This window comes from Rana temporaria, chromosome 2, assembly GCF_905171775.1.
Source record: "Rana temporaria chromosome 2, aRanTem1.1, whole genome shotgun sequence".
Lineage (NCBI taxonomy): Eukaryota > Metazoa > Chordata > Amphibia > Anura > Ranidae > Rana > Rana temporaria.
In genome coordinates this window covers 116389183-116405526 of record NC_053490.1, presented here as the reverse complement: position 1 = coordinate 116405526, position 16344 = coordinate 116389183, and the positions used below count along the sequence as shown (strand labels likewise).

Genomic DNA, 16344 nt, shown 5'->3' with positions numbered 1-16344 from the left:
TTTTTCAAAAGTGCACTTTTTACTTCACAGAAATTGACCGTGTGTAGCAAAAAACGTCGTTTTCTAAGACGTTTTTTCATCCACGCATGCCCAGAAGCTACTTATGAAGCAAGCTTCAATGGTAAAACGTGGTGGAACGTAACCTCGCTTTGCAAGATCATTGTGAGAAAACGATGGTGTGTAGGCAACTTCGTCTTTGAAAATTGAAGTTTCAAAAACGTAATTTTTTACTTCACAGAAAGTGTCGTTTTTTTTCATCACATAAAGTGATGGTGTGTACGGGGCATTAGGGGCCATAAAAAGTAATAGTTTAATATTTATAAAAAGTTTTTTTTTCTGCTTCATACATACGCATTGCTTTCTTGATAAAATACAGGGGCCCAAAAAAATGTATACACACTTCAACATGAAAAATATATTACGGTTATTACTAGGTTTAACTACTTGCCAACCAGCCGCCATCATTATACTGTGGCAGGTCGGTACGATCCTGCGAACCGTCATAGCTGTACGGTTTGCTCCTTTAAGCGGAATAGCATGCGCACGCCCGCTGCACAGCTACTAGCGATCGCGGGCACAAGTGCCAGAACAGGGACGTGTGTGTGTAAACACACAAATCTCTGTTCTGTGAGGAGAGGAAGTTTGTGAGTTCCTACTAGCTAGAAACAGCGATCTGCACAGGCGTTGCTATGGGGGTGCAGGGGTGACACCGGGGGCCGCCGCGCCGCTAAACACTGTACTGTAGTATTGATTGGAGTGGTGCGAGCAGGGTATCTAGCTGTTCGGGGAGGCTGCCTGTAACATTCCTCAGTCAGGCTATCCCCGAGTGAGACGGAAGTTGGTGGGCAGAGCTGGGGGGGTGTGGTTGCCTCCTCCTCTCCTCCCACAGACTCCTTCACTATGGATGATGCCGCAGCTGAGGTAGCTAGAGGCGAGGACACAGCAGCCCCGCCCACAAGCCCGGGTCTTCATCTGCAGGCATACTATGTAAATGACTCTGCAGTGTCACTGCATAGAGTTCCAAGATGCATTGTACCACCCCAGCCTGCTCTGTGCCACCCAACCTGTTCTGTGCTACCCCAACCTACCCTGTGCCACCCCAGCCTGCTCTGTACCACCCCAACCTGCTCTGTGCCACCCCAGCCTGCCCTGTGCCACCCTAATGTGCCCTATACCACCCCAACCTGCCCTATACCACCCCAACTTGCCCTGTACCACCCCAACCTGCTTTATGCCACCACAACTTGCCCTATACCACCCCAAATTGCCCTATGCCACCCTAATTTGCCCTGTACCACCCCAACCTGCCCTATGCCATCATAACTTGCCCTATGCCACCCTAACTTGCCCTATACCACCCCAACCTGCCATGTACCACCCTAAATTGCTCCATAGCACCCCAACCTGCCCTTTGCCACCCTAACTTGCCCCATACCACCCAAACCTACCCTGTACCACCCCAACATGCCCTATACCACCCCAACCTGCCACTATACCACACTATACTACCCTAACCTGCCACTATACCACCCTATTCTATCATTTACAGGGGCTGGTCTGGGGTGTGCCCCGTGACTGTGCGCTGCCTGCATGGTGCTGGGCAGCCTAGAGGGGGGTGACACCATGTTTTACCGCACCGGGTGACACCAACCCTAGTGACGCCACTGGCGATCTGTCATCTCCTCTAGTCACTCCCATCCCCCTACCGTTAGAACACACACTAGGGAACACAGTTAACCCCTTGATCGCCCCCTAGTTTTAACCCCTTCCCTGCCAGTGACATTTACATAGTAATCAGTGCATTTTTATAGCACTGATGTCTGTATAATTGGCCCCAAAAATGTGTCAAAAGTGCCGATCTGTCCGCCATAATGTCGCTGTCCCAATAAAAATCGCAAATCACCACCATTAGTAGTAAAAAAAAAAAAAAAAAAATGCCATAAATCTTTCCCCTATTTTGTAGACACTATAACTTTTGCGCAAACCAATCAATATACGCTTGTTGCGATTTTTATTACCAAAAATATGTAGAAGAATACATATCGGACTAAACTGAGGAAAACATTTTCTTTTTTTAAAAAAAATTGGGGATATTTATTATAGTAAAAAGTTGAAAACATTTTGTTTTTTTCCAAATTGTCGCTCTATTTTTGTTTATAGTGCAAAAAAAAAAAAAAAACGCAAAAAGATGATCAAATACCACTAAAAGAAAGTTCTGTTTGTGGGGGGGGAAAAGGACGTCAATTTTGTTTGGGTGCAATGTTGCACGACCGCACAATTCTCAGTTAAAGCGACACAGTGCCATATAGCAAAGAATGGCCTGGTCATTGAGCAGCCAAATCTTCCGAGGCTGAAGTCGTTAATTAAACATCAAAGGATAGCTGCAAGTCATGTTTGAATTATGAAATCACATTAGGTGCTCAAAGTGGTCACCATTAGCATCCACACCCTTTTGATTTCAGTGAATTACTACATGAACAACATTGACTCTGGTAAGGGGGTCCACAGGAATTGATCTGCATGTTTCAATTTCTTTCCCTAGTGCAGCCAGTGTAGGTGGTTTTCTACGATACTCTACATCCTTTAGTGTTCCCCCTAGATAGAAATTGAGGGGTGTCAAGTCTGGGAAACGTGGAGGGAATTCAACAGCACCTCCACGTCCTATCCAATGACCTGGCAGAATGTGATTGAGATTGCCTCTCACATCTCAGTGGTAGTGAGGTGTTGCGCCATCTTGTTGGAAGTAACATTTCTAATCCGCATAAACCGAACAAATGGACGGTAACATGATTTTATCAAAAATGGTGCGACTACTGACATCTATAGGAGAAACATAATACTACACATTGCTGCCATAGTTCAATTCGGGTTTTTAAAAAAAGGGCATAGATAACTGTTGAAGTGTGTATACATTTTTTTGGGCCCCTCTGTAGTGTAACTATTGAATGCAATAACTTGGCATTAGTTTTAAACTCTTTCTGGTTGCACTGCCAGCTCCATATTGGGCCAAATCAAACTTAAAGTGGTAGTTAAAGAAAAAAAAATCCCCTGCCAGGCCATGTCATAATGTGCTAGTTATGCACCACATACTAGTACATTATGCAAGACTTATCTTAAAACAAAGTCTTCCAGCGGTACGCTGTCACCGCTGAGAAGGCTTCCATCTTCACCCGGTCTTCCTTTTGGGTTCACGGCCCCTGGCTTCACGAGCAGCCGGGGGGCGCGATGACATCACTGATGCACGTGGGAGCCGCCGTTTACGGCACAGTCCATGCTGGACCTTCAGAGTGCATATTCCGGTGATGTCCCCAGCTGCATGCACTCTGAATATCTCCCAAACTGTGCAAGTTTAGGAGATATTCACAGTACCTAAGCCTTATTATAGGCTTACCTGTAGGTATAAAGCCTCGTACACACGCTCGGTTTACTCTGCAAGAACTAGAAAACTGCTGGCAGAGCTTTCTTGCCGAGTAAACCGAGCATGTGTACGAGGCTTTCAGGTTTCTCAACAAGAAAACTGCCCAGAATCTTGACGAGAAAAATAGAGAACATGCATTAGCGGTAAAGAGCTGCTCATTTTAGTGGCACTTTACTGCTGTTTAAGCTGCGCTTTTCAGCCACTAACGGGGCGCTTTTAACCCCCGCTAGCAGCCGAAGAAGGGGTTAAAAACGCTGTGTTGTGGCGTTTCCAAAAGCACTTTTCTGGGCAGGGGAGTCAAAGATGCTGCTTGCAGGACTTTTTACAATGTCCCTCAAGTGCACCGCCACAGTGTGAAAGCACTCAAGCTTTTAGATTTAGCGGCATGGGAGGCATCGGTCTGAAAGGGCTCTAACCTTATTCCACGTTCCCCCAGCAGCCAAATCTCTTCTCTGTGAAGCTCTAGGCTGTGGAAGGGCCCTTGGCTAGTCCTGCATTATACATGATGAAGTTATAGTTCCTGCTACTTAAGGGGGTTGTAAAGGAAAAAATACATTTCATAATAAGCATCCTTTACCTGCAGACATTCCTCTTTTCACTTCCTCATTGTTCATTTTTGCTCAGAAGTTGCTCTATTTCTTCTCTGTTCTGTTCACTTCCTGCTTGTCTGATTGTTACTCACCACCGTGAAGGGAGACTTTACTGCGGTGGTCATTGATGTGCTCACCCCCTCCTGGGAACTACATCTGTGCGGCAGGACGCTCTCTACATGTTAGAGACTTCAAGGAGGTGTGAATTACTGGGCGTGCCGCAATGCATACTGGGAAATGTACTTCTTACATGAACGAGCGCCGCAAACCAGGAAGTGAATGATAGAACAGAAACTAGAACGCCGGAGGTGATATAGATGAAAGAATTTAATAGGTATTTACTCGTTTTTTAACAGAATCATTACACTATTATGTCTGTTTGTCTACCTTGCAGACATGAATTTTAGGCAAAATTATTTTTTCCTTTACAACTCCTTTAAAGAGCAGCAAAGAGGCTTTGAGGGATTGGTTGTGCAGCTGGGAGGAAACCTGTGGTTGTAAGGCCCCTTTCACGCTGGACAAGGGAGGTGCGGTGGCGGTATAGCGGCGCGATTTTAAGCAATGCTATACCGTCATATTTACCGCGATATTCGGCCGCTAGCGGTGCGCATCGCCTCAGTGTGAAAGCCCTCGGGCTGGGGCAGGATTATTTCAGGCATTATGTATGCACTATTTTTTAGCGTTAAAACGCCTGAAATACGCCTCATTGTGAAAGGGGCCTTAGGAATATGGTGACTATAGTTGTTCTATGTCTCCCTTAGTCAAAACACACATTTAACCCTTGACGGCGGAAGGAGCCCCATTGACCTGCCAGACTTTATTTAATTAAAATAACAAACATGTTATACTTACCTGCTCTGTGCAGTGGTATTGCTCAGAATGGCCCCGATCCTCCTCTTCTCAGGTCCCACGGGGCGATCTTCCCTCCTCCTCTTCTTCTGGACTACCATTGCCAGCCGCTGGCTATGGGGAGAAATGTAGTCCCCGCACTCCTGACCTGTGTGTTTCCGGAGCCGCGCTCCATAGACTTACATAGCAGGACTTAGGCCCACTCCCCCCACTTCCTGCTCACTGCATTTGATTGACAGCAGCAAGTGCCAATGACTCCTAATGCTGCTCGAGTGCTGTGTAAAGAGGAAAAGAGGGGAGAATAGATGCTGCCATGCACAGCGCTGATCTCTTGTCCCCTCTCTTCCCCTTTCACTTAGGGAAGATGGGCACGGGGAGACTGAAAATGTTTTGTTATCTTAATGCAAGCAAAGGTAAAAAAAAAATTAGGTTTAGTAACACTTTAAGTCATTTTGAATAATTGATATAAAAAAATCATGCGGTTCAAAGAACTGATACCTTTGGATCAATATGTCTGCCAGGAAAATAACATTTTCAGGGACAGATCAGTAATTTCAGTCTGCTTGTTTTTCAGTGAATATACTGTAGATTTATGGCAGTTGCCATCATGATGACAACACCATGATCCTGACTTTTTTTGCCAAGTAAGCCTCTGACCTAGAATACATATGCAGGGTGGCAACTGAGATTTCTGTGGCTGCATGCTTGTTCTAGGTCAATGTGTCACTAGCTAGGACAGAAACATGATGACAGCCACAGAGATTACACATTTCATTTGTATTTAATGATAGCTGCTATAATACTTTCCTCACTGGAATCCTTTAACCACTTCCTCACCGGCCCATAGTCATATGACGTCCACAGAGGGGATCTCCCATCCCGGGTGGACGTCATATGACGTCCTGGGCTTTGTGAGGGGATATCTGAATGATGCCTGCAGCTAGAGGCATCATTTAGATATCATTGTTTGCCGGCGGCGATTCTGCGCACCATAAAAATGATCATAGAAGCGGTTCCGCCGCTTGATCGTTCTTAAAGGCGGCGGGGGGAAATCCCCCCCTCCCGCCGCCAACCGGTGCTTCTCCGGGTTCTCCTGTGCCATCGAGGGTCCGAAGAAAGAATCGTCCAGTGCCGGATGGGAAGCATAAAGATGACTGGTGACCAGATGGTCACCAGTCTTCTCTATGAGCGTCGGAGGCCCGGGCGCGATGTGATGACGTCACGCCCGGGTACCCTGAAGTAAACAAAGCCGCGATTGCGGCTAGTAAGCATGAGATCTGTGAATTTTGACCCCGCATCTCTCAATCAAGAGGACCTGTCACACACTATTCCTATTACAAGGGATGTTTACATTCCTTGTAATAGAAATAAAAGTGAACAAAAAAAATGTAAAAAAAGTGAAAATATATATATATATATATATATATATATATATATATATATATATATATATATTTTTTTTAAACGCCCCTGTCCCCGGTAGCTCGCGTTCAGAAGCAAACGCACACGTAAGTCCCGTCCACGTATGTATACGCCGTTCAAACCACATATGTGAGGTATCACCACGTGCGTTAGAGCATGTGCAACAATTCTAGCACTAGACCTCTAAACTGGTAACCTGTACATTTTTTCAAAGCGTCGCCTATGGAGATTTTAAAGTAACGAAGTTTGGCGCCATTCCGTGAGTGTGCGCAATTTTAATGCGTGACATGTTAGGTATCTATTTACTCGGCGTAACATCATCTTTCATATTTTACAAAAAAATTGGGCTATCTTTACTGTGTTGTTATTTTTTTAATTCATTAAACCATTTTTTTCCAAAAAAAGGCATTTGAAAATGATTGCCCAAATACCGTGCAATGACCGCCATTTTATTCCCTAGGGTGTCTGCTAAAAAAACATATATAACGTTTGGGGGTTCTGAGTAATTTTCTAGCAAAAGAATGATGATTTGTACATGTAGGAGAGAAGTGCCAGAATAGGCCTGGTATGGGGGTGGGAATAAAAGCCCTGTATTGAAGGGGTTAAAATGCATCTGTCAAGTTAGCTGATTTGTGCAGTACATCATGAAAATGTATTACAGTGGTAAGCAGTTAGTCTAATTTAAAACCTGAGGTTTATGTATGATTTTTTATTGCACATTTTCATTGGTCCAGCTTGGACCAAAGTATGTGTATCCAATACCTGACTCCTCCCTGTCTAAGCTGCAAATCACTGCAGTAGTTGCCGTTACTACAGTGATAGCAGCAGTCTTGCCGATCTAGTGCTGAGTGGCTTCTTTTCTGCATAGTAAACACAGAGGGTCAGTTTGATATATGGTGTAATTTTTGTGAACTTTTATACATTCAAAAAGTTATTTCCTGACCTTGCACCTGCACTATGGGTTCATTTTTATGGCAACTCACATATAAAAGTACAGTAAAACCTTGGATTGCGAGCATACTTCATTCCAGAAACATGCTTGTAATCCAAAGCACTTGTATATCAAAGCAAATTTCCCCATAAGAAATAATGATAACTCAAATGATTCATTCCACAACCATTTATTTATAAGTCCTTCCGTTTATAGTCCATATAAAAAGATTATAGTCATGTAATAGGCTGTGTAACCATAACATTTTCATCCACAAATGGAAGCCTCCACAAGAGGATTAGAAAAAAAAAACAGCACGAGCTACAGAGTATACAAGAGAAGAGAGGCGTCTCTAATGCCGCGTACACACGATCGGTCAAACCGTTTTCATCGGTCCAAACCGATCGTGTGTGGGCGCCATTGGTTATTTATCCATCGGTTAAAAAAAAGCCAACTTGTTTTAAATGTAACCGATGGATTCCTAACGGATAGAAAAAAAATTATCGTTAGTAGGCACATCGGTTAAAAATCCACGCATGCTCAGAATCAAGTCGACGCATGCTTGGAAGCATTAAACTTAGTTTTTTTCAGCACGTCGTTGTGTTTTACGTCACTACATTCTGACATGTTTTTTAACCGATGGTCGGTTAACCGATGAAAACGGTCCATCAGACCATTCTCATCGGATGGACCGATCGTGTGTACGCGGCATAAGTGTAACAATATGTTGCTAAATGTTGTACCTTCATTAAATGTAACCATATTGCTACACTTAGAGGCGCCTCTCTTATCTTTTATACTCAGTTGTGACTTGATGCTAATTGGATATCAAGACATCGCTTGTATATCAAAGTATCAAATATCAAAGCTTGTATATCAAAGTCAATATTTATTTAAAAAAAAAGTGCTGGTGTTGCAAAATGCTCTCAAACCAAGTTACTCTCAAGGTTTTACTGTATTGATCAATACCTATTTTCTTCAAATTACATAAAAGTTTATTTATTTATTTTTCCCAGTAAGTGTCCTTTTTGTCCATCCCCATTGTGCTGGTTTATGCTGACATTTGTGATTGGCTTGATGCATTTTAAAGAGATAACATTGTGATGGAGTAATAAATACTTGTATCTCAAGCCTCGTACACACGACCGAGGAACTCGACGGGCGAAACACATCGTTTTCCTCGTCGAGTTCCTTGTTATGCTGTCGAGGAACTCAACAAGGCAAGTTTCTCCATTCCCGTCGAGGAAATAGAGAACATGCTCTCTTTTTGGCTCGTCGAGTTTCTCGACAGTTTCCTCAATGAAAATGTACACACGACCGGTTTCCTCGGCAAAAAAATATCTCCCAGCAAGTTTCTTGCTGGTTTTTGCCGAGAAACTCGGTCGTGTGTACGAGGCCTCAGGCTATCATTTCAAAACCATCGTTCTTCACTCAATAACCTTTCTAAATTTCAGCAGATAGAAATGCCTTACAGACTTGAAAGGCAGATTTGTGTAGCTTCAGTGATAGTTGGAAAACATAACCTACCTTTCACTTGTTGCTCAAGGATTCTGTTAATAAATATATTGCTAACATATCAGCCAAAAATCAATGTGACTAAACAAAGAACATTGTTCCATGTTTATCATTAGCAATTAAACAATTTACATCTTAAACAAGTTCTGATAGACCATACAGTAAAACAGCAATAGCAAATAAAACATGCAACTATATCATAACACATGAAGCAAACATTTTCATGAGTGTGGTCAAGCTTGGGAGGAGTATATTTTCATGCAAATCATTTAAACGCCAAGGCTGAACTGCTTTCAAGTTCTAAAAACAAAAAATTGCAAATACCAAAATTTCTACTAAAGTAAAATAAGAAAATAAAAAAATAGGCAAATCGTAATAATAATTGTAAATGTTTGAAAATATTTCCTTATAGCATACTATGTATATATATATATATATATATATATATATATATATATATATATATATATATATACAGTGAGGAAAATAAGTATTTGAACACCCTGCTATTTTGCAAGTTCTCCCACTTGGAAATCATGGAGGGGTCTGAAATTGTTATCGTAGGTGCATGTCCACTGTGAGAGACATAATCAAAAAAAAAAAATCCAGAAATTACAATGTATGATTTTTTTAACTATTTATTTGTATGATACAGCTGCAAATAAGTATTTGAACACCTGAGAAAATCAATGTTAATATTTGGTACACTAGCCTTTGTTTGCAATTACAGAGGTCAAACGTTTCTTGTAGTTTTTCACCAGCTTTGCACACACTGGAAGAGGGATTTTGGCCCACTTCTCCACACAGATCTTCTCTAGATCAGTCAGGTTTCTGGGCTGTCGCTGAGAAACACAGAGTTTGAGCTCCCTCCAAAGATTCTCTATTGGGTTTAGGTCTGGAGACTGGCTAGGCCATGCCAGAACCTTGATATGCTTGTTACAGAGCCACTCCTTGGTTATCCTGGCTGTGTGCTTCGGGTCATTGTCATGTTGGAAGACCCAGCCTCGACCCATCTTCAAAGCTCTAACTGAGGGAAGGAGGTTGTTGCCCAAAATCTCGCAATACATGGCCCCGGTCATCCTCTCCTTAATACAGTGCAGTCGCCCTGTCCCATGTGCAGAAAAACACCCCCAAAGCATGATGCTACCACCCCCATGCTTCACAGTAGGGATGGTGTTCTTGGGATGGTACTCATCATTCTTCTTCCTCCAAACACGGTTAGTGGAATTATGACCAAAAAGTTCTATTTTGGTCTCATCTGACCACATGACTTTCTCCCATGACTCCTCTGGATCATCCAAATGGTCATTGGCAAACTTAAGACGGGCCTTGACATGTGCTGGTTTAAGCAGGGGAACCTTCCGTGCCATGCATGATTTCAAACCATGACGTCTTAGGCCCCATACTCACGACCAAACATGTCTGCTGAAACTGGCCCGCAGGCCAGTTTCAGCAGACATGTTTGGTCGTGTGTGGGCGCGAGCGGGCCGAATTCCAGCAAACATTTGCCCGCCGGGCCTTTTCCCAGCAGACAAATATTCCTGGACTTGTTTTAAAACAGTCCGCTGGAATTCTGCCCGCTCGGACATGTACGGTCGTCAGTACAGACCTACCGTACATGTCCAGGCGCCCGCCGTCCCTCGCATGCGTCGAATGACTTCGACGCATGCGTGGAAGCATTTTAAAGGCGGGCCGCCCACGTCGCCGCGTCATTGTCGCGGCGACACCGCGTCATCGACGCGGCGACACCGCGGACACGCCCCGCGTATTGTTTACGCGCGGACTTCTGTACGATGGTGTGTACAACCATCGTACAGAAGCCCTCTGGCAGACATGTATGGTGAAAACGGTCCGACGGACCGCTTTCACCATACATGTTTGGTCGTGAGTACCCGGCCTTAGTGTATTACCAACAGTAACCTTGGAAACAGTGGTCCCAGCTCTTTTCAGGTCATTGACCAGCTCCTCCCGTGTAGTCCTGGGCTGATTTCTCACCTTTCTTAGGATCATGGAGACCCCACAAGGTGAGATTTTGCATGGAGCCCCAGTCCGAGGGAGATTGACAGTCATGTTTAGCTTCTTCCATTTTCTAATGATTGCTCCAACAGTGGACCTTTTTTCACCAAGCTGCTTGGCAATTTCCCCGTAGCCCTTTCCAGCCTTGTGGAGGTGTACAATTTTGTCTCTAGTGTCTTTGGACAGCTCTTTGGTCTTGGCCATGTTAGTAGTTGGATTCTTACTGATTGTATGGGGTGGACAGGTGTCTTTATGCAGCTAATGACCTCAAACAGGTGCATCTAATTTAGGATAATAAATGGAGTGGAGGTGGACATTTTAAAGGCAGACTAACAGGTCTTTGAGGGTCAGAATTCTAGCTGATAGACAGGTGTTCAAATACTTATTTGCAGCTGTATCATACAAATAAATAGTTAAAAAATCATAAATTGTGATTTCTGGAATTTTTTTTTTTGATTATGTCTCTCACAGTGGACATGCACCTACGATGACAATTTCAGACCCCTCCATGATTTCCAAGTGGGAGAACTTGCAAAATAGCAGGGTGTTCAAATACTTATTTTCCTCACTGTATACACACACACACACAAAACAAAGATAACATTACAGCTTTAGTTTTTTCTTATTATTATTATTATTATTATTATTTTTTTTTCAAAGGTATCGTTTGAGAACTTTATTTATAAGATGTGGCATTAAGAATATATCCCATACATTTTACCAGTTGCAAGTACCAATTAAGTGCATACTGAAAAAGACAAATACACAGCATATTTCAAAGCATTGACTATAAATATACAAGTTTTAATTTTATAAATAATGTAGATATATAAAAAATTTGATTTTTCATCAATAGAATATTTTTTCTTTATTATTCTAAAACAAGTTTATAGTTAAAACTATAATCATTAGTAATTTTAAAATACAAGGCATGTAATCTACAAATCGAACAATTTTTTTTTATATATATATATATTTTACTATAATAAAACAAATATTGTTATGTTAAAACTGATAAAAATCCAATAACTGAATGTACATTGTGTACTTTTGTATTTCTAATAAAACAGTTTATTTGTCTTACAGTCCACTTTGATTGGGGGAAAAAAACGTAAAAAAAAAAGAAGAAGAAAATAAAAAGGAAAATGGCTATTCATTGAGACATGCAAGAAATTAGCATTTTAATGTTAGGCTTGGCAGTCTTAATGAGACAAAATTGGGCAATTCTCTCTGATGGTATATATGTAAAATGTGTAATCACCTCACTTTTTACACAACTGCAAACAATCTTGGACGCTACAAAGTTCTTCATGCCAACAAATTGACTTCATCCCACATAAGAGATGATGAAATACAAAACATTTAACATTTAATCGTTTTTACATTATGGCATGCTAGCATGCATGCATCATTAATACATAAAGTACATACTCTCGTTTGCATTCCCAATAGTGGATCCACCAATAGGAAGTGTACTGCATGGATCATTTGTATGTGAACCCAAATGACTCTCCACTATTAGTGGTAAGTATTATCTGAGCCATTCAGTATACTTGCCTGAGAGAAAAGCAGACTGCAAAGCCAGTCAAAAATGTGCTGCATCATTTTTGAAAGAAACCACAGAATGTGAATGAAAGATCAGCCTTAGTGTTTAAACGTTATCTCACCTGGAATGACAGAGATAGTTTTCAAAGCTCGGAGAACTCTGAATGTTCTCAGCGCTGAGACATTCCCAAGGTCCACAAACTCTGTCACATATCTGTAATAAGGGAGGTCACACACAAACACGATGACAAAACACAAAACAACTACAACAGGAAGTACGTCACAGGGCCTAACCAACACCTAACATCCACTGCAGGCCACCTTACCTGGAATTACAGATATAGTTTTCAAAGCTCTCAGAACTCTGAAAGTGCGCAGTGCTGAAACATTGCCTAGGTTTACAAACTCTGTTATATACCTGCAGAATCAAATCAGAGTTACTTGTAATGGCGTGGATGGATAAGTGTAGGCCCTACATTATCCAGATTGATCCTAAGGAAATATTTTAGGTGGCCTATAGCAATTCATAGGCAAACCGATGTGCTTCAAATAAGGTTTATACAACTAGCCTTTTTTAGGGAATATTTTGTATCCAAGTATGAGGTTAGTGGTTTATAATTTCATAACCTAGACATTTTAGGAGCCTGCTAAAAGGCACATTTATTTTAAACTGCTTAAGAGCCCTTTCACATTATTTTTACCGTCGACGCTATGGGCGGATTTGCGGCGTATTTTGGCCACTAGCGGTTCGCATTTACCCCCCGCTAGCGGCAGAGAAAGGGTTAAAACCGGCAGGAATGCGCTACTGAAGCAGTGCATTGCGGGCAGGAATAGCCGCGCTGTACCATTGATTTCAATGGGCAGCAGCGGAGGAGGATCGGTAAACACACCGCTCCTTCTCCGCTCCAAAGATGCGGCTAGCAGGAATTTTTTTTACCATCCTGCTAGCACACCGCTTCAGTGTGAAAGCCCCTCAGGCTTTCACACTGGAGTGAATGGGGACAGATTTTTATGGGCGTATTGCAGGAGCTATTTTTAACACTATAGCGCCTGCAATACGCTCCAGTGTGAAAGGCAGCATTTGACTCAATATATGCAATTTGTAAACTGTTTGTTTTCTATCGGTAATGGGTGGCACCATATGTAGCCAACGCACATATTTAATTTTCTTGAACTTTAACATGACAAGGAAGTCTTTTTATATCAATAAGCTCAGACACTCACAAACTGATGGTTCCTGCCCCTGCTAAACCTGGAGTTGTATGTTGAAGAAGTTGCTTGAAAGCATTCCTGTCATTGAAGACCTCCTTCTGAACATGCTAATCATTAGCTTAAAGTGATATTAAAGGCTTTCTTCTTATTTATTTTTTTTACAAACATGTCAGGCCTCGTACACACGACTGAGTTTCTCGGCAAAAACCAGCAAGAAATTTGCTGTTTTTTTTTTTTTGCCGAGGAAACCGGTCGTGTGTACATTTTTCGACAAGGAAACTGTCGAGGAACTCGTCGAGCCAAAAAGAGAGCATGTTCTCTTTTTCCTTGACGGGAATGGAGAAAATTGGCTTGCCGAGTTCCTCAACAGCCTAACAAGGAACTCGACGAGAAAAACGATGTGTTTCGCCCATCGAGTTCCTCGGCCGTGTGTATGAGGCTTCATACTCACCCGCTCTGTGCAGTGGTTTTGCACAGAGCAGCCCCAACCCTTCTCTTCTCAGGTCTCCTGCCGACACTTTTGGCCACTCCCTCCTGCTGACTGCCCCCATTCCCAATCTGTGGCTCTGCGTGTCCAGTCACACACTGAGTCATGGCTCAGCCCTGCCCCTTCTCTCACCTCATTGGCTCACTGTCTGTGAATGACTGAATGACTGTCTGCTGCTGTCTCAGTCAATGAGGAGGGAGAGTCCCTGAATGCTCTTGTACACATCGCTGGAGCGGGATGGGGCTTGGGAAAATGTAGGGGGGGGGGCTGGAGGGAATAGAATGCATGAAGGTAAAAAACATCTTGTGCCTTTAGAACCACTTTAAATATATTCTGAGCTAAAGAATATGTAAACTCAAGATTTCATATTACTGATATGTGTCTGCTGTACCGTATGCTTGAATAAAAATGATCCTGTTCTCCTTGTATTGCTGCATTTGTGTAAAATCTGCTGTTCCTGCCAGTCCCTCTGCTTTCCTATTAAAAACTGACCACACGAAGCAGGCGTGTGGTTCTATAGCTCTGCTGGGAACTCAGCCTGCTCTTATCCAATTATCAGACTTGTCCTGACATGCCCCCTCTGCATGACCTCTCACTGGGAAGATCAGTGTGCTGCAGTTTCCCCTCCTCAGCTGAGAACAGAGAGAATGTGATCACTTTTAAAAAGTGAAAAAGGGTATTTTAATGTTTTTTTTTTTATATCTATACAATTTTTTCCTTTCATTTCTAGTTTACACTGAATGGGTTGTTTTACAAGGTGAACGTTTACAATCACTTTAATGAACTAGAACAAGTATAAGGATCAGGGGTTCACTATGATATTACTTGCTGCTTTATATCACAGACTCAAAGTATTAAGACCAGTTAGCATTTTCAAAAGGTGGCCAACAATGGCAGCCTCCATATTTCTCCTAGCACAGATTTCCTTACAGGAAGTGGAAGACCAGGTGAGAGAATGGTCAAATATCTTGCACTTGATAATGACAAGGTTTTTAATCTCCACTCTCAAACCATTCAGCACAGATTTGGGTCACTTATCTCTAGTTACTAAAAAATGTTTTGTCTGATTTTTGCCTCATTTATCTTTAAATTTAAAGTAAAAAGAAACACGTTTTCCTTGTTAAAAAAAGAAACATGTTTGCTTTGTTGACAGTAACTGACACAAATATTATTATTTTTTAAAAAGCCATTTTAAAGCGGGGGTTCACCCCCCAAAAAAAAATTTAACATTACATTCAGCCGAGTTGTCATAATGACAATCGGCAGTTTTTTTTAATTTTATCCCCGTATTTTCACCGCCGCTTCCGGGTATGTCTTCTGCAGGACTGGGCGTTCCTAATTGATTGACGGGCTTCCGACCGTCGCATACTGCGCGTCACGATTTGCCGAAAGAAGCCGAACGTCGGTGCGCAGGCGCCGTATAAAGCCGACTCGCAGTCCGGCTTCTTTCGGCAACTTGTGACGCGCTGTATGCGACGGTCGGAAGCCTGTCAATCAATTAGGAACGCCCAGTCCTGCAGAATACATACCCGGAAGCGGCGGTGAAAATACGGTATGTACGGGGATAAGATAAAAAAAAAACAGCCAATTGTCATTCTGACAACTCGGCTGAATGTAATGTTAAAAAAAATCTTTTGGGTGAACCCCCGCTTTAAGGTTATCATTTAGCTTGCAGGAATGGAAAACATGTTATAATGTCTGAAACAGAGTAACGCCCCTTTCACACTGAGGAGTTTTTCATGCGCTTAAAAATAGCGTCTAAATACCGCCTGAAAAAATCCTGCCCTGCAGTCTAAATGTAGAAGCCCGGGGGCTTTCACACTGGAGCAGTGCGCTAGCAGGACCGCTCCAAAAGTCCTGCTTGCAGCATCTTTGGAGCGGTGAAGGAGCGGTGTGTTTACCGCGCCTCCACCGCTCCTTCCCATTGAAAGCAATGGGAAACCACGGTAATACCACCGGCAATGCGCCTCTGCCGCTAAAAATAGCACCTCTATACCGTCAGCGCACCTCCCGCCCCAGTGTTAATGGGGCCTAACTGCGGAGATACGTGAGTATCCCATGAGTCTGGTCATGGATTTAAATAAAACATTTTTTTTCTAAGAACAAAACTTTGGACTAAGAATAGTAAATTAGAAATATGTTCTTTATAGAACACAAGATTGTTATGTGTATTAAAATGGCTCTATGCATTTGTGCAAAGTGTAGGAGTGTTAGGCTGGATGGTAGGCTGAAGCCTTGTACACACGACCGAGTAACTCGACGGGCAAAACACATCGTTTTCCTCGTCGAGTTCCTTGTTAGGCTGTCGAGGAACTCGACAAGGCAAGTTTCTCCATTCCCATCGAGGAAATAGAGAACT

The 16344-nt window shown here is 42.6% G+C and overlaps 1 protein-coding gene across 1 annotated transcript in view; it reads right to left on the bottom strand.

Moving 5' to 3' along the window:
* SCN8A (sodium voltage-gated channel alpha subunit 8) overlaps positions 1-16344 on the bottom strand; it is a 251372-nt gene that overhangs the window by 117871 nt on the left and 117157 nt on the right. The window contains exon 6 of the mRNA XM_040340817.1: positions 12409-12500. Within this exon, the coding sequence (XP_040196751.1) occupies positions 12409-12500 (92 nt within the window). The remainder of the gene's footprint in view (positions 1-12408; positions 12501-16344) is intronic.